The sequence below is a fragment of the Aquarana catesbeiana genome, linkage group LG01 (genome assembly GCF_042186555.1).
Source record: "Aquarana catesbeiana isolate 2022-GZ linkage group LG01, ASM4218655v1, whole genome shotgun sequence".
In the NCBI taxonomy this organism is placed as follows: domain Eukaryota; kingdom Metazoa; phylum Chordata; class Amphibia; order Anura; family Ranidae; genus Aquarana; species Aquarana catesbeiana.
In genome coordinates this window covers 625,960,534-625,980,634 of record NC_133324.1, presented here as the reverse complement: position 1 = coordinate 625,980,634, position 20,101 = coordinate 625,960,534, and the positions used below count along the sequence as shown (strand labels likewise).

Sequence of the window (20,101 nt, the reverse complement as noted above, 5' to 3'; positions counted from 1 at the left end):
TCATCACTGGATTATACTGAATAAAAATTGGAACTTTTTTGCACTTTATTTGTGGGACTATGTTACATTTAAGTTTATTCATTTTTTTATTGATTTTATTTTTGTGATTGAGTTACATACTTTCTGATCTTTTTTTATTGGACATTTTGCTGCAGTTTTTTGAGTCATGTTTATATCATGCTGATGCCATTTCTTGATTTTGATTTTTATTTTTATTTATTTATATGTTTGCTTTAGTGGGTGAGTACGCCTTTCTTAATTGCATTGTCTAAGCAGGGTATTCAGGCTTTTACAGGTGCTGCTGCCAATTTAGATCTCAGCATGTGTTTTATATTTTATTTTTGAGAACACTGATGTGTCCAAAGATCATTGTGGTTTTTTTTTTTTGTTTTTGTTTTTTTTTAGGTATGAATATCACTGGGCTGATGGGACCAACATAAAGAAGCCAATTAAGTGTTCTGCCCCCAAATATATTGATTATCTGATGACTTGGGTGCAAGACCAGCTTGACGATGAAACTCTCTTCCCTTCAAAAATTGGTAAGCACTTACTCATGGAAAAGGTATCTTGTAATCTAGTAGTAGTTGGTCGCGTTCATTAAAAACAAACAAAATTTCCTAGCTCACTTACCATATTCAACTGGACTTGTCCTGTAATGTTGAAGATGTTGTGTGGCTTGTCCAAACCACTTCTTCATGAAAAAGGAAAATACGTAAGCATTTATATCCAAACTGGATAAGGGCAGGATGAAAGGTGAGAAAATTTTGGAATCACACTGTACTAGCTACATAATCCCATCCTTGCTGGTAGGATGGCTTTTTAAATGCAAATGCTTCGATTTTCATGGTTGAAAGTGTAATTTGTTGTCCAAATGCTGTGGTAGAGAAGATAAAATGTAGAAGACAAATGGTGTTCAAGACTCCCACCCCTGTTCAATGATGGGTTTTCCAATCTGAAGTAGGTGGCCTCTTACACTGTTCTTTTAATCTGTGTGTCTTCTCTGTCCTAAATATGCACTTCACTATCCTCAAAAGAATATTCCCTTTAAGGTGTAGAAAAAACGCAGAGCCATCATTGTAAACCTGTTTGTATGCTTATTTAAAAAAAGGTAGATTTTAGAGATGTAATGGCATTCTTTTAATTTGGTTATATTTTCTAGGGGTTCCGTTTCCAAAGAACTTTATGTCTGTAGCTAAAATCATATTAAAGCGACTTTTCCGGGTTTATGCCCACATCTATCACCAGCACTTTGACTCAGTGATCCAGCTGCAGGAAGAGGCACATCTCAACACATCTTTCAAGCACTTTATATTTTTTGTCCAGGTAACTGTATGTTCTGTTTATGCTGACACCTGAAAAGGCCTAATTATCCTATAGTTTGTTGGAACTGCCAGAATAATATGCTATGACATTAAAGCTGAACTCAAGGAAACTAAAAAGTCCTCCCTTGCAGTGGGGTGTTTATGCCTAGGAGACCATAAAAAGCAGCTTTTACTTACCTGATCCTCCACTCTCCACTCTCGCAGACTGTAGTACTGTTATGCCGCGTACACACGGTCGGACTTTTCGTCTACAAAAGTCCGACAGCCTGTCCGACAGACTTCCGGCGGACTTTCGGCGGACTTGCAGCAGACTTTCTAACGAACGGACTTGCCTACACACGACCACACAAAAGTCCGACGGATTCGTACGTGATGACGTACACCGGACTAAAATAAGGAAGTTCATAGCCAGTAGCCAATAGCTGCCCTAGCATGGGTTTTTGTCCGTCGGACTAGCACACAGACGAGCGGATTTCGGGTCCGTCGTAGTTACGACGTAAAGATTTGAAGCATGTTTCAAATCTAAAGTCCGTCGGATTTGAGGCTGAAAAAGTCTGCTGAAAGTCCGGAGAAGCCCACACACGAACGGATTACCAGCCAGCTTTAGTCCGTCGGCGTCCGTTGGACTTTTGTAGACGAAAAGTCCGACCGTGTGTACGCGGCATTAGACCAATCTCTCCAGCCTCTTCTACCCTGAACTCAGGGAGTCTAAGGTCCTTTAACATCATTAAGACCAATGCAGGAACTATAGCCCTGCACTGGATGTGAGGACTCTGAGGGACAGTCCACTGCTTACCACCCCCTAGACTAGAGGTCTCCAAACTTTCTAAGCAAAGGGCCATTTTATTGTTTTTCAGACTTAAGAGGGGCTGCACTGTGGCCAGTGGAAGTACAAATGCCCCAGCGTCAGTGGGAGTAAACTACTTCTCAGGCTTGGTGGTCAGTAGGAGTAAAAAAGTTACAAAGCGTATGTAGTTAGGAGGAGGAGAAGGGATAATGCCTCATCATTGGTATTGGTGGGAAGAATAGTGCCAAATAATTGGTGTCAATGGAAGAAATAGTTCCCCATTGTTGGTGTCAGTGGGAGGATAAGTGCCCCATTGTTGGTTTCAGTGGAAGGAATGGCGCCTCAACCTTGTCGACGGTGGAATGAATATTGCCTCATATCAGTGAGAGCAATAATGACCTAAGGGTCAGATAAAAGGCAAGCAAAGGGCCACATCCAGTCTGCGGGCCACAGTTTGAAGACCACTGCCCTAGACCAAACAAGCATATAATCATAGAAGTGCTAGCGCGCCCCCACTTAGTTTTCTGGAGTTCAGCTTTCACTTGTGTTGGAGACTGTGATGGACTGACTGGATTTGTCACTAGTCCTGAGTGGGTATTCATTTGGGCAAAAAGGAAGGTATGCCTTCCAGTGGATAGTGCCCAGTGATGGAGTGTGGTGATGGGCCCTCTTGGGGATTAAGCTGCTGCCTTTTCTGTGCAACCTTAAAGAGGAACTGTAGTCTGCTCACATAATTTCTAATAAAAACATCTTTGCCATTCTGAAGCTTCCCTCCAACCACTTTGCATATTATTTTATATATACTGTGGTTCTGTACTTTCCAAATATGCTGCAGAAATCTGCCTCCACTGAGTCTGGCTGCATCCATTTTAACTGTGGGCAGCTGAAGCTGCTGCCTGTTCACTTCCTGGATTTACACAGACACACAGAGGTACACCTCCAGCTCTGCAGCTCTCATTGGCCCTTTTATGACTAATCCCTCCTCTCTCCACTCTCAGGAGAGTGAGAGAGAGCTGTGCATGATGTCATAAGCCTAGGCTTTTTACCAGATAAGAAACAGGAAGTGGATTGTGTAAGGTATTTACTGGCAGAAAAAAATGTTTTACTATCCAAAGTTAAAACAACAAGGTCAGAGGATTCAATAGATGGCAAGATGAAAAAATGACTGAAGTTCTGCTTTAAGGTTGTTTCAGCATATAGACTTGGATAAAAAGGAAGGCGCGCCCGGTGCCTAGAGAAATGTAAAAGTCTGGTTCATTGTTTTTTTATTAAAAATTAGCAACGTGTACATCAACGTGTTTCAGAGGAACAGACTCCCCCCTTCTTCAAGATGGGTAAAGGATACATTTATTTATATATATATATATATATATATATATATATATATATATATATATATATATATATATATATCTATATACATATACATACACACACTCTCACAAAAGTGAGTACACCCCTCACATTTTTGTAAATATTTTATTCTATCTTTTCATGTGACGACACTGAAGAAATGACACTTTTCCTACAATATAAAGTAGTGAGTGTACAGCTTGTATAACAGTGTAAATTTGCTGTCCCTTCAAAATAATTAAAAACACAGCCATTAATGTCTAGACCGCTGGCAACAAAAGTGAGTACACCCCTAAGTGAAAATGTCCAAATTGGGCCAAAAGTGTCAATATTTTGTGTGGTTACCATTATTTTCCAGCATTGCCTTAACCCTCTTGGGCATGGAATTCACAAGAGCTTCACGGGTTGCCACTGGAGTCCTCTTCCACTCCTCCATGATGACATCACAGAGCTGGTGGATGTTAGAGACCTTGCACTCCTCCACCTTCTGTTTGATTATGCCCCACAGATGCTCAATAGGGTTTAGGTCTGGAGACATGCTTGGCCAGTCCATCACCTGTACCCTCAGCTTCTTTAGCAAGGCAGTGGTCATCTTGGAGGTGTGTTTGGGGTCGTTATAATGTTGAAAAACTGCCCTGTGGCTCAGTCTCCAAAGGGAGGGGATCACGCTCTGCTTCAGTATGTATGGTCTGAGCACTGACAGGCTGACCCCCCCACCCCTTCAACCTCTGCAGCAATGCTGGCAGCACTTATACATCTATTTCCCAAAGACAACCTCTGGATATGATGCTGAGCACGTGCACTCAACTTCTTTGGTCGACCATGGCGAGTCCTGTTCTGAGTGGAACCTGTCCTGTTAAACCGCTGTATGGTCTTGGCCGTCATGCTGCAGCTCAGTTTTAGGGTCTTGACAGACTTCTTATAGCCTAGGCCACCTTTATGTAGAGCAACAATTCTTTTTTTTTCAGATCCTCAGAGAGTTTTTTTCCATGAGGTGCCATGTTGAACTTCCAGTGACCAGTATGAGAGAGTGAGAGTGATAACACCAAATTTAACACACCTGCTCCCCATTTACACCTGAGATCTTGTAAATCACATGACACCTGGGAGGGAAAATAGCTAATTGGGCCCAATTTGGACATTTTCACTTAGGGGTGTACTCACTTTTGTTGCCAGCGGTTTAGACATTAATGGCTGTGTGTTGAGTTATTTTGAGAGGACAGCAAATTTACACTGTTATACAAGCTGTACACTCACTACTTTACATTGTAGCAAAGTGTCATTTCTTCAGTGTTGTCACATGAGAAGATATAATAAAATATTTACAAAAATGTGAGAGGTGTATTCACTTTTGTGAGATACTGTGTATATATATATAAATAATATAAGAATAAACAAATAAAATTATACAATATAAAATAACATAATCTAAAAATGTATAACAAATATATAAATAGAGCTGGTAACCACATTTGGTGAATGTAAAATTGGATACAGATCGGAAAAAACAAACAATGTGTACAGAGTTGAAATATGAGCAATATCCTAAGGGATAATATGGGTGTATATGCATGTCGCTCATGAGTGTGTATATACGTCATTAATAGTTTCTGTTAAGAACCTCGAAATAGCATTAACCCCTATGGAGATGATTGGAAAATGAGAGTCCATGTTATTGTACATAGGAAGAAATGAGGCAATACTGAATAGAAACGAACCTGTTGCTGCATTCCAAATTGGTGGGAACAATTCCTATGGTTGGTTATGTTGGATCAAGGTTCCTATGGGGAAACAAAAATCAGGGCTAGAAAGGGCTCAAGAAATAGGATAACACACCACTTGAAAAGTGGTAGACATAGACTGCAGAGGGGCCCGTGCAGAGACAATGTTTGGGACCCTTATTGATGCTGCTCATAGAAGTCTTTTTACCATCAGGAATTCTCAGGGCTCCTGTTTTAAACTGTACTTGCAATTCTAGTTTCCTGGTTTGTCTCTTACCTGTCATGTTGTAGTATTTACAACTCAAACTGCTATTTGCAGTTGTGTGCACTCCTAGCTGTGAAAAAAACACTGTCCATAGTAGCACTTGGTATCTAAAAACAATCAAGGACCAATCGGCAGAGTTCCTTATAATGCAATCAACATGTTAGCCATGACATTGATCACATGAGCTTTGTTAATATACAAACCTATATCAAAAAATAGTGAAAGCTTTTTCCATTTGACAGGTTATAGAAATTCACCTGGGCAGGTGAATGTGTGAGACATAGGTGATAATTGAGATATACTGTATGTACCAGTAAGTAAGATAACAAAACAATATGCAGAATGTAAGAATGTCGCACTCTTTTTTTTCTTTTATTCTCTATTTTTTTTTTTAGGAATTTAACTTAATTGACAGAAGAGAACAAGCTCCCCTGCAGGAACTAATTGAAAAGCTGACCTCAAAGGACAGATAAGATCCCAATGATATGAGCACAGTTGCCTTTCATTCAAGCAAGCTTTGTTTTATCGTTTCTGGCCCATTCATATAACAGCCAAAACCTGTATGATTTTCTTTTTGTGTGTGTGCTTACAGAGGGAACGTGATGTATCTATTTTCTTACCTTCTAGTGATTGCAGTTGATTGTATTTTTACATAACCTGTTTGCAAAAGGAAGAGAAGTGTGAATCCCCTGTAATAATTTGCACACCCTTTACTGCACTGAAGAGGTTGTATGGAGGTATAATGTGCCTAATTTAAATATGCCTCAATTTTTACTCAACCACTAAACATATTGTACATTTTAATGCTTGATAATTTTACTATCTATGTAGTGGTGCAGAGAACAAGGGAACAGAGCATGAGCTTTGAGAACAGACCTCTGATAGGTAGAGCGTGGCCAAGTAGGTTAATAATTAAGCAAACGTGGTCATAAGTTCCAAAGCCAAAAGCATTTTAATTATCTCTACCTAGGTCATATTTTTAAAATCCAAAATTGTGTCGCTATCAGTATTTTTCTGAATTATGCTCAAAGGAAATCATTTACCCTTATGTCAGAATTAAGGCAGAGCTTGGAATGTCAGTGTTCTGTAAGAACATTAGAGCTTGAGCAGCTGTTAATAATAGTTCGCCTTATGGTATTTTAGCTCATACAGATTAGAGAGCAGCTTAAATATGAGCTGCTGAAATAATTTGTGAATCGACTTTGTAGCTGTTAGGAGATATACCATGAAAGGAACGTAATAAAATCTACAGATTGCACATATACCGCCGAAAAAGCAATATTTTGGATGATTTTGGATAGAAAAAAGAAGCGATTGCTTAGTTTAGATATCTACCCTGTGTATTTGGAATTTAGGAATATAGTATAAAGAAAGAGTCTGTCCACTACTTGGTTATCTGTCAGGAACCAATATGACACTTTAATAGTCAAGGACTGAAACCATTTTCTCTTGTGCTCGGAATGGAGCAGAGCATGGCATGCACTTTTACACCCTATGCTTGCTTTGTGCATTGCTGTCTCTAATATATTAATATTGACTCATGTCTATAATTATTACAGAGATCAAAGATCTTTTTGAAAAAAAAAAAAAACCCTTGTTTTCAGTGAATGACTGTGCATATACCCTTAGCCTATTGTGTTCAGACTGCAAATGAGGGTCAAGCAAAAATATACAACGTGTATAAAAGGTCGATGAAACCTAATAACTATTATGTAATATTCTCAACGAAATGGAAATAGTCTGAACAATCTATCTGCCCGTCGAAAATTATGAGATTAGCAGCAGACATGGACTGCTTGGGGACCTTTTGCTAACAGCTGTGTGGCCCTTCCTCATCACTCCTCCATGTGGCTTTGTGGAAACTCTTCACCAGAGTATTCCCTTTAAATGAGTTACTGCCTGGTGTATTTCATAACCTTACTTCTGCTTCCTCTGCCACCCACCTCTCCACATGTGCCAATAATGCCCCCACAGTTCCCGCCATGCCACTTTTAGTGCCAACAGACCCTCTCCTGTACCACTTGAACTTAAATGCCATAGAAAAGGTCTTGTCTAACTATAGTGCTCCCCACTTCTTCTACATGTACCTCTTAATGACAGCCTTATTTGGACCAGTTGATCTTTGGAATCCTTGGGAAGCGGAATTCAATACACAGGCAATATGTCATTTTCTGCTTATTATTAACCACTACGGCCAACCATTTTAGGATATTGTTACAATTCTTGTTTTATTTTAGAAATGTGCATTAACATGATAGTCTGCATTTTACGCCAACGCCCATCAAGCTGCCACTTAAAGCCTGCTAAAGTGGCTTATCAATGAAGAGGTCACTTAAGCACACTTGAAATACTAAGGTAGCTTGAGAAATCAGGACCCCAAACTCTTAATATTGTAGAATAATAAGTATGGATATGGTATCAGATTCCAAAAAACATGCAGTAAACGTATGACTATACAGTGCTTATCTAGTTTAACCACTTCAGCCCCGGAAGAATTTACCCCCTTCTTGACCAGAGCACTGTTTGCGATACGGCACTGCATCAATTTAACTGACAGTTGCGCGGTCGTGCGACGTTGCACCCAAATGAAATTGACGTCCTTTTTTTCCCATAAATAGAGATTTCTTTTGGTGGTATTTGATCACCTCTGCAGTTTTTTTTTGTTTTTCTTTTGGTTTTTTTTTGCGCTATAAACTAAAAAAGAGTGATTAATTTAGAAAAAAAAAAAGCAATATTGTTTACTTTTTGCTATAATAATTATCCCCAAAATATATATATATATATAAAAAAAAAATTTCTTCCTTGGTTTGTGCAAAAGTTATCGTGTCTACAAAATAGGGGATTTATGGCATTTTTTATTATTTTTTATTTTATTAGTAATGGTGGCGATCTTCGATTGTTATCTATTTAAATGTGTAGATGCTGCTACTAAAATGTATTGGAAATATTAAAAATGTTACAAAGATGTATTTCCATGAGTATGCTGCCATTTAAATCAGTCCCAGATGTAAAGTGTTAAAAAAATTAAAGAATCTGAATTACGTAATTTCCACTAAGTTGATAAAGCAAAAAAGTGTTACCCGGCTTACTAATGTTTTCTAAAATTATTTTATAAGTATTGAAGGTTACATCCGTGACTGCGACGTTATGGCGGACACATCGGACACTATTTTGGGACCATTGTCATTTATACTGTGATCAGTGCTATAAAAATGCACTGATTACTGTGTAAATGACACTGGCAGTGAAGGGGTTAAACACTAGGGGGCGATTAAGGGGTTAAGTGTGTCCTAGGGAGTGATTCTAACTGTGGGGGGGATGGGCTCACTACAACATGACAGAGATCACTGTTCCCGATGCCTTATCTTAAAGGGGACGTACAAGTACGCCCATTCGCGCAGCCGTGCTATTGTGCCGACGTACATCGTGCGCTGGTCAGCAAGCGGTTAAAAAAGGGGTTTATATTTGGCAGGAGAAGAATAGACACTGAACACTTTTAAAAAAATACTTAATTTAATGTTTTTTTTAACAGATACCGAACAGTAAATAGAATTGTAGAAAAGCAAGATACACAGCCACAGATCAGGGGAGGCGCAATTCCATGGTTACAGCATATATGATGAGATGAACAATATAGTACAGGAAGCCCTGTGACCACTGAACACTTTTAAACTGAATGAAAACTATTTAAATGTGTAGATGCTGCTACTAAAATGTATTGGAAGTATTAAAAATGTTACAAAGATGTATTTCCATGAGTATGCTGCCATTTAAATCAGTCCCAGATGTAAAGTGTTAAAAAAATTAAAGAATCTGAATTACGTAATTTCCATTAAGTTGATAAAGCAAAAATGTGTTACCCGGCTTACTAATGTTTTCTAAAATCATCAAAGTATTGAAGGTTACATCCTTTCAGATTTGAGTTTCGCTGCTTACAAACCTAAATACATGCAAGGTGATCATAAAAGATGTAAATGAGGACTATAAAGCTTTACAAAGGGAAATAAAAAAAATACAACAAAAACCTGTATTGCCAAAATAAGCAAAAGAGAGAAAATGAACAGTACGAATAGGTAATATTTTTTTTTTACTCTGCTTCATGCTCCAATTATCTTAAAGTAGAACTATGGGCAAAACTTTTTTTTAAAGTATTGGATAGAGTAGGGGGGGAGGGTTATAACCCTTCAGATTCTTTTTCACATCTGTGTCCAATTGGAGAGATTTCCCTTCACTTCCTGTCCCATAGCCAAACATCTTCCCCATTGGAAGATTTCCCCTCTATTACTTTCTGGGGACAATTTGGGGATTTTCTTTTACTTTTAATGATAATGGAAAACAGAACAAATAGAGAGGGTTAATCTCCTTAACGGAGACACAGACAGCAATAAAAACTGACGGTGTTCTAAACCCTCTCCACTCTATCCAAAACTAGACAAAAAAAATTACTTTTTGGGAAATTTTAATACATTGATAGCTTCTGAAATGAGCTGATTTTTTTTTTTATTGGTACAATGTGGAGACCTATTTTACAAAGCTGATTAAGAATAGAGTTTAGGTGAGGCACAAGGTCCGCTGGCACCTATGGCAAGGATGACCAAGTAAAATTGTAGCTTGAATTCATAAATAAATGCAGATCGGGGCCCAAGCAGTCAGTCAAAACTCAGTCCTAGAGATTACACAAGGAAAACATGGCTCTCCCTGTGTGATTGACAGATCTTTGTGGAATCTGGTGCTGTGCTTTGTTTACTAGGCTCCTGACACATAGTGGACAGATTCCACAATGACAGCTGAGCAAAGTGTTGCTGGTTACACAGGGAAAACCCCAATCTCCCTGTGTAACCTGTAAGACTGAGCTATCAGTCTTATATTGCACAGGGGAGGACACAACTGCATCAACCAGGCCCTGTTGTGAGGATATTCACAAAGGACACACTTATGTACTCAAAATAGACAAACAGTAGTCTGTTAAAAGAAGAATTACATCATCAAGGTTTGAAATATAGGACCCAGATTTGTCCTTTCGCTGGTATTGTTTTTCTTGGTGGCCATGTGTGCAGGCAGTGTGCTGTCAAACAGACTATGCCTTCACTTTTACCATATTTCTCAACCAGCTTTTAAATAAAAGCATAACAGAAAAAATAAAGAAACCAACAAACCTTTGTGCCCAACTATTATTACAACATGGGATATTCCTAAATCTTTATTTATTAGATTTTTTTTTAATATCTCGTTTTGTATCCCACTTCCCTGTCTCACTGTGGACACCAAGCTTACTAAATAGTTATTGAGGTTTACATTTAAGCCCAACCCCAGGCAAATAAAAACAACCCCCCTCCCATCTCTCTTTTCTACTACCCTATAGCTTAGTGCTGGAATGAAAAACGAAATACCTATTATATGTACCTAAACCCATGGTCACATGACTTTTGGGTGCTGATCCTTTACTGCTCTTCTATTTTCTTTCGGCCTGGTTCTTCTTCGGGGTGTCGACATCAATGTCTGCAAGATGTGGACATTTCCTATTGGCTATCCAGCAGCAGGTCTCTCATGATTCAGAAGAGGAGTGATGTCATTGCTAGAGAACTGGAACTGGGAAAGCGAGGGATAACCTTTACATCTGGATCAGTCATCCCTGCAGTAGGAAGTGGTGCTGTCAAGGAACCCAGACAACAAACGTAGGTGAGTATATCTTTGTTCACCTGGTACTAGGAAAAAAAATTGCCTTACACAATAAATTCAAGGTGGGTGGCAAAGAGAAATAGGCCATTTTTCATCCTTGCCTGGAAGTGGGCTTTAAATTAAAATAAAAAACATAAGGAAGACATGATCAGTCCAATAATTTACTGTACTCCACAGGAAGCCACCTTGTGAGGCTTGAAGCTAGGCAGATAAGGCTGCCACTATTCTCATCATAATGATTTGTATATACAGGTGTCAAACATATGGATGCAGAAGAACTTCTCTTCACCTCCAGAGTGCTGTCATACACTTCAGGGGGCACAGACTAAACTCAAATATCCCTATGTCTGGCAACATCCATCATAGTGCTAATGTTGTGTGTTCACTTCAACCTCTGAAAAAGGTTGAAGAGCTTAATGGGGAACTAAACCCTCCAAATGCTTTTCAGCCAAGGAAGTTGCCATCTTCACTTCTGTTCTGATCTACAACTGCCAAGTCGCTGCACATATGATCAGTTATGACACCAGCCGTTTGATGGTTTGACAGTTTGGTTGAGGACACAAGCAAATGTGACAGTTAGCATTCCTGGCATGCCGGGAATGTAACAGTTTTTTGATACCGTTAAATCGATGTGTTTAGTTCCGCTTTAGGGCCCTTTCACACGGGCGTTCCGTTCTGTCCATTTCTCATCCATCTGTTGACGGATGAAAAACGAACATCAATGCATCTCTGTGGAAAAACATATTTATATTCGCTTCCATCAACTTCTGTTTTTTGGAATGGATAAAAGCCCTATTCTTCCGTTTAAAAAAAAAAAATATCTGTTTTGGATCCATTTTTGCATTGGTAGTGGATGTAAAAAACTTATGTAAAACCGATAAGAACCTAGAAACTGATGAAATACTGATGTAGTCCCCTTTCACACGGCCGCCTCCATGTAGCGGATTCTGCTTGCTCAGCCGGGGATCGCTCCGCTGATGCCTGCTGAGCAGGTGGATGACAGATCCGTGTCTGCTCCTCTGTCCGGACACAGTCCCGCTCTCCTCTATGGGGAAATTGGATGAATACGGACCGCCTGTCTGTTTCCATCTGATCCGCCAGATGGATGGAAAATAGGACCACCATCCGTCTGTTTTTTGCGGGAAGGATCGAATGACATCTGCCACTTCATAGGAGAGACTGGAGGATTCGATCAGGTCCGCCTGAAAACTGACAGGTGGACCTTATTGTGACAGCCCGTGTGAAAGTGCCCATAAACTGATCTGTTTTTGCACGGAACACTCTTGTGAAAGGACCCTTAAGCTGGTGAAAATTAAAAGAAGGTAGTACAATGTAAAACTGAACTGACACAGTATAACATAACTGCACTGCTAAAAATTCAAGGAACAACATAGCAGAGAAAAAACATTTACTGATTTTGGGGTTCTCAAAGTTCCTCTTCATGTAGAGCAGAGTTAAAATAATAAGCATTCTTGTGTGGTCCCTCATCTGCTGCATGGCATAGCTGGTAAAGTTTTTGTTAGCCAAAAATTATATGAAGAACAGCATCCTCTACCTCCTCTCCAGTGTGAATCTGCTGTGTGTGCACCTTCATTGAACATAGCATGTGGTTGTCCATCAACTAATCAGCACAAACAGGAGATGGACACATTAACGAGGTCCTGGGATGCCATAGTTTACTTAGTTTTGCTCCCTTGTTTGCCATGCATGGCTGTGGGATAAGTCATTAGCCATTAACTGACAAATTGGTTTGTTGGGTCTGACTGGGAAACTTCCATATGTACTGTAGACAGATTAAAAAAATCTTTTTATATAGTATGTTTGCACATATTTCCAACAAGGCAATGCAAATGCATATTCCCCTTTTTATAAATCAACAGTTCTTTAAAGATAGAAGATATGCCATGTGCATATGTGACATCTATATACCCAAGGCATCAGCACTTAGCATTATGATTTAGGACAAGATCTGCTCAGGTGGGTAAACCTGTGCCTTATACATGAAATGATCACACCAGGGGTGTTACCTTCTTTTTGGTCCTTAGGTATAAACATGGAAGACCCAAATATAAAAGTTTATGCCCAAAGCTGAAGACCTATGAATTCTAGGGCCGCCTTAACCCCAGTTTTTTTATACTGTGTCTGGCAACATACCTTAATCTTCCAAGCTTTAGGTATTTTATTCTGTTTCCAATTAGGCACCGTTTGCACACTTTTCTACACATTATTATTGTACTGTTATAAAAAGTGTGAATCATAAAGCTGTAACCTAATTTATTATATCTAATGGCATCATTCCTTATTCTCTAAGGCTAAGGCAGCTACGCAGCGAGGACCCTTACAGGTCATGGCACACTTTATTGGTTTATAAGCCATATTCTTAGTAGAATGTATGTAACTTTCACATGCTAATACTATACAGAATGTCTCCCTGCCACTTGGCAAAGTTTGTGTTGTTGAAGTCTTATTTTAGTGCCTTGACAGGTGAAGTATTTCTACATAACAAAGAAGCAACACTTCCTACACAGTGTTATGGGTCACTGTTACACCTTAATAACGTTAGAGCAGACTTGTTGCATGAATAGACATATTCTGTATCCTAATCATAAATGCACTACAGTGGAAAGGTTATAAACTCTCGTACTCTAGTTATTATTGGAGGATGCAGCCTTCTCCTCGTTAATGTGTTTGTACACTGACACGTACAGGTGGTTTGGACACAATACAAAACAAATCATAGGCTATCTCCCTCTAGTGAAGGAGTCTCAAACTGGTGGCCCTTCAGCTGTTGCGAAACAGTCCCATCATGCCTCTGCCTGTGGGAGTCATGCTTGTAACTGTCAGCCTTGCAATGCCTCATTGGACTTGTAGTTTCGCAACAGCTGGAGGGCTGCCAGATTGAGACCCCTGCTCTTGTGGCTATACCTCTACATCTGCTCAAGAGATTGGTTAAACTTTTTGTCCAACCCCAGGCCTTGGTTTCCTAGGTTTGCAAAGCCGCAACACAGGGCCTGGTTTATAAGGGGGCAAAAGGGGCAATTGCTCTGGGCTCCCCTGACAGAAGGGGCCCCCTCTATATAAAAAGTATATCATATAATAATAATAATATATATATATATATATATATATATATATATATATATATATATATTACAAATGAGATAATAGAATAATGTAAAATGTATAAAAAGAAAGGTACTTTGTTTAATTAAATGTATCTTGGGAAGTAATTGCCGGCTATCATCTGTAAAACTCCAGACTGGTATATTGTAACGTTTTTCAAAAATTAATCTTGGCGGCTCAAGCAAACCACACACAGAGCACTATGTGTATGTGTGACCTCAGAATGACGTTGCGTCATGCATTTTAAAAATGTGTCACTGTCATTGAGAATGTAAACCAACTCTGTGTATAAGGGCCCCCCCGAACCTGAAGTGCCCCGGGCCGTCCAAGGTCTAAATTTGTCTCTCTCGCTACCTGGTCCTTCATCCAGAAATTTTACAAAATTCTAGCAGGTGTATGTTGATGCATCGGCAGATGTTAACTTTGAAAATTTCAAAAAATTAAATCCTGCAGTGGGGCTCCCAATGTCTAGAGGTGCACAGTGCAGGCTCTATCTTATACCTTAACCGCTTGCTGACCAGCTCACGCCGATATACGTCAGCAGAAGGGCACATATAGGCCTACTAATGTACCTGTACGTTGCCCTTTAAGACACGGTTTGTGGGCGTGCGCCGCTGGCTGCACGCTTGCGCACCCGCCTCAAGCTCCATGAGTGTGATCACCGGTCCCGCGGACTCTATGTCCGCGGGTATACCCGCGATCGTCTCACGGAGAGGAAGAACGGGGAAATGCTGATGTAAACAAGCATTTCCACGTTATGCCTAGTGACACTGACGCTGATCACCGCTCTCTGTAATCGGGAGCGGTGATCAGTGTTGTGTCACACGTAGCCCACCCCCCTCCCACAATTAGAATCACTCCCTAGGACACACTTAACCCTTGCAGTGCCCCCTAGTGGTTGACCCCTTCACTGCCAGTCACATTTACATAGTAAACAATGCATTTTTAATTGCACTGATCGCTGTATAAATGTGAATGGTCCCAAAATAGCGCCAAAAGTGTCCAATCTGTCCGCCATAATGTCGCAGTCACGATAAAAATCGCTGATCGCCGCCATTACGAGTAAGAAAAAAAAATTATGAATAAAAATGTCATAAAACTAGCCCCTATTTTGTAGACGCTATAACTTTTGCGCAAACCAATCAATAAACGCTTATTGAGATTTTCTTTTACCAAAAATATGTAGAAGATTACGTATCGGCCTAAACTGAGGAAAAAAAATGTTTTTTTATATATTTTTTGGGGATATTTACTATAGCAAAAAGTAAAAAAAAAAGCGTTTTTTTCAAAATTGTCGCTCTTTTTTTGTTTATAGCGCAAAAAATAAAAACCGCAGAGGTGATCAAATACCACCAAAAGAAAGCTCTATTTGTGGGAAAAAATGGACGACAATTTTGTTTGGGAGTCACGACCGCACAATTGTCAGTTAAAGCGACGCAGTGCCGAATCGCAAAAAGTGCTCTGGTCTTTTGCCAGCCAAATGGTCCGGGGCTGAAGTGGTAAAACCATGCTCCAGTGCTCTCCTCCTCTTCCTGAAGCTCCGGGCTGTGGGCTGAGCCTAATGGCCCGTACACACGATCCGAATATCGGACGAAAACGGTCGTCCGAGGAAGAATCGTACGATTTTCGGATTGTGTGTGCACTACTTTCGACATCCAATCACGACAGTTCATCCGATATTATTCAATCGCACATGCACGAAAATCCAGATCGTACGATTTTCGTTTAGTCAGTATAGTTGTTGTCCGAAAATACAATACAAATACATTACAACACATGACATCACTTCCGATTTTTCTGTTTTTCTGTCGTACGAGAATTTTCGTGACTTTATCTACCTATTCAATTTCTGCTTGCAACTATTAAGCAGAAACGGTCGTACGATCTGTCGTACGATATTCGGATAGTGTGTACGGGCCATTAGCGTCCTTATGTACAATACAGAGCAATTACTCTGCATTGTACGTTGAGGAGGCTGGAATGCGGCCAGAACCAGCTGGTTGCAGCGCTTTGGGGAATCTGCTAGAGTAAGGGTAAGTATTTACTCCCTTTCTGTGCATCCCTGGACACAACAAGCTTTAAACCCTTGTAGTGCAGGGAAAGGCCACACTGCAAGGGTGAATTTTGGACTTAAAGGTCCTGCAGTTTTGCATAGTGTCCAAACCTCCTGTAATTGACTATATACTCAAAATGCTGAGGACTAGAATGCTATGTCCTCCAAAGAACTTCCGGAGAAAAGGATTTTAGTGAATATAAATACTAATTTTAATCCTTTGTTGTTTATTGCTTGGTTATTGGTTTTGGATTATAGCAATCCAGCTCCACTACAACTAGGAGATAAAAGTTTATTTAAAATAGATACACACAGAAAAGTGACAAGCAACACACCTAGAATACCATGTTTACTATGAAACGTGTTATGACAATTTATAGGCACAAATTATCCTAAAATGTATTTTCCAAATTTTTACAGTTCTGTACTTGGCTCATTATGTTGCATAGATATGCTCGTGTTCAAATGTATTTGATAGCATTGCAATGAAATAATCAGAGAATCATAGCTTTGAATTTAACTATATCAACTTACGAATATTTTTTTGTCCTGCAAATAGGTTGACCTATACAGATTTTATTCTTTTTATATGTCCAATAACAATGATACATATTTCCTTGGTTTGCTGAAAGCTGGTAGAACTCAAATAGTGATGTATCAAATAAACTGTGTGTGTGCCAATAGTGTTCCAGGTTCCTAAAGGCTAGTTCCATTGAACTAAACTTTGGTAGGAATTAAGAGGTATAATTAAGTTATAAGACCAACATGCCCTCCAGTTTTCCATGCTGACGTGATGTATACACACTCACAATAGACACTAGATCTGGTCCTCTTTGAACTTGGCATGTCCTTTCTCTGTGAACCTTTTATTCTTATGAACATCATAGAGGAGGGTCTTTGACAACACTGATCCAAGCTCCAAATCCAAAGATAACGGGCAAGAAACACTAATATTTAAAATGTACCACACTTAATTCCACTGAAAACCATAGTTGGTATTAGTCTTTAACTTGACCTAAAATGTAAGTCTAATGCAACATTTTAAAGACTGAAACAGAATGTTTAAACTCTACAAAATGTAGACTGATGTACATAATGTGTACAGATTGTACTTGATGGCTTAAAGTATTTAAACCTCTTTTCTTTAGTGAAAACTGCTGTTTTTATGAAAATTAAATAAATATCTCGTTTGACCAACTCTTGTGTTGACCTGGTTATGAAATTCACTTTTAGAAATGAATGAAGACTTAATATTGTCCTCTCTATATATCATAAGACCACTTGCAAGCAGGAGCAATCTTATGACAGATGTCACCTAAGGCCAGGGGCGTAGATAAGGGGGGGAGGTTAGGGGGGTTCTAGCTCAAATTCTCAATCCTGCCTCAGAACCATTAGTGCATCAGTAAAATGCTGTGCCCAAATTTAGTGATCAGTCTGTCCCTCTTCTGGATAGCCCATTTATTTTTTACAAACCAGTATCATTCTGGTAGGATAAATGACTTATAGGCACACAATACACATTTTGTGTATAGCTACAGTAAGGCCATGCAGTTCTTAAAAGGAAACCTGGTATAAATTGTCAGATGGTGGTGAAAACAAGTATAAAAGAACACCTTTAGCTGGCAACTGAAAATGCACATTCATAATAAACTTCAGACCAGCAGAACATAACGTGATACAATCATATTTTTGGGAAATTACACAATGACAGAACTGGTGTAGTCATTTCTGAAAAATATTTGGCTTTTAGACTGTGTGATAATGTGGTGGTCTTTGATAACCGTAAAGGGGCCTTTGGGATTTCCCTTTAGCCCAGAGCCAAACTGATTGAAGGAACTCATGACATCAGCATGACTACTCAACTTATACAAGTGGCTGGAGCAGTGAGCAGACACGATAAAGGAGGAAACGGCTGGGTAGATGCATGGAGGGGGGTTGCTCTTTTTCTACATTCGTTTCTTCCCATAGCCACAGAGAAGAAGTGTGTGGCCAAAAGGAAAGGGGCTTTACTACATGCAGCTTGGAGGCCTGGAGAGGAAATAAGGGGAGATGCCACACAGGCACACTAGGCTCCAATATTTGTTCCACCATTTAATTTTCTACAGAATTTTCTACATGTTGTCACCATTGTTGTCTGTTGCACACATACTGCATTATCACGGCTGCCTGTTTGCTTACCTCATATTATTAGGATTGCATATTTATTGCCAATGTCTTACCACAACTACCCATTTGTTGCCTGTGATTTGTCATAATTGACTGTCTCTTGCCAATTTATTGTCAGGATTGCCTGTTTGTTGCTTATGTTTTGTCATGTTTTCTGCCCGCATATTGTAATGTTTGCTAGTGTTACCCACATTTGTTGCCCACCTGTTGTCACAATTGTCAGTGCATTACCCACATATTGCATGGACTGCTAGTGTGCTATGATGATACCTCCATTTCTACTGCATGGTGCAGGTCATTGTCTTCTGTCTCCTTTAAAGTAATTCCAGTAGTGTTTCAGAATTCCGTCAAGACATCTTAAGCATATCGATCTAACAAAGTGATTCACAGAAAATAATTCACAATTATGCCTTTGAAAATGAATAAGCTACTGCACTGATTAGAACCCAACCATCATATACCGGGGTACATAAGAGGGCCAGAGCATGGTAGGGAACACCAGATGCCATGGATGCAGCTCATCTCAGATTAGGTCTTAAGATCCTAATACCTTAGATCCTAAGATCCTTCGACCAAGAACTCTGCTTCAGTCAGCCACATGCCTACAGAGCTCTGCAGCCTCATGGTGATGCTATGGAGGTCTATATGGGTTTACGGCAATCCTTGATCCACTTTTAACTAGTGAGTGCATTTTTATTGCCTTTTATTCTTTTTAATAAATTGCTACACCTAGATGGAGGCACCCTCTTGTGTTTGTTTTTTACAATTATGCCTTTGCCAGGCTTCCCAACCTGACAAAACTGGTTATCCATAGCACAAAAAACCTGATATACTGTGTATTGGGGATGGATCTTTTTCCAACCTACCAAACCTAAAATACTTCAAATATTACTGCAGGGAAGTAGAAGAGAAGATCAAGTGTCTGAAAGGAGGAATCTCAGAGCTGCAGAGATCTGTAAAGCGTTCATAGACCTCATGCACACTTAGAAGTCCACCTAAGGTGGTGAGGGCACACTAAAGAACACTTGATGCATGGAGAGTGTGAAGGACACTGTGGGCAAGTCTAAGTGATCACAGGAAAGTGGAACAAGTGCACAGTGGTGAAGATCTGGAGTATTTTTATGAAGTTTTACACTGGGAATTTTTTTTTATTTCTTTTATATAAAAATTCACTTGGAACATATTTTGGAATGGTGTGCACTATTATCATGTTTGCATAGAGCATGTTAATTTTATAGTAGTATTAGAATCAGTTTTACTTTAACTTTATTTGAAAAAGCGCTTCACTATATTGTTTTATTGTGTGTGCTATGATTGCCAATGTGTGGCCCACATATAATATTTGTGTCACATACCTGGTACAGATCAAACTGGAGAGGGGGCTTCTCTTGCACCTCTTGTCCAACACCCCTGGTAGTGGTGACAGGAGATATAAAGACACAGAGTGGCACGAGGGCTGATGTAGCTGGCAGAGTCACCTGTTGGTTGCAGGACACAAATGAATGTGGACCACCAGACAAGGAGGCCGGGACACAGTGAAACTCGATTAGAAGACAGGAGCAAAGCCAGGACACAAGCCAAAGTTGGTCAACAACCAGAGAGCAAAGTATAGGAATGTAAGGCAGAGGCAGC

At 39.6% G+C, this 20,101-nt stretch overlaps 1 protein-coding gene across 1 annotated transcript in view; it reads left to right on the top strand.

The window, feature by feature from the left end:
* Positions 1–17,500, top strand: part of MOB1B (MOB kinase activator 1B) — a 136,386-nt gene extending 118,886 nt beyond the window's left edge. Inside the window, exons 4-6 of the mRNA XM_073600665.1 lie at positions 406–539; positions 1,160–1,323; positions 5,844–17,500. Coding sequence (XP_073456766.1) covers positions 406–539; positions 1,160–1,323; positions 5,844–5,921 — 376 coding nt within the window. The 3' untranslated portion in view covers positions 5,922–17,500. The remainder of the gene's footprint in view (positions 1–405; positions 540–1,159; positions 1,324–5,843) is intronic.
* The last annotated feature ends 2,601 nt before the right edge of the window (positions 17,501–20,101 follow it).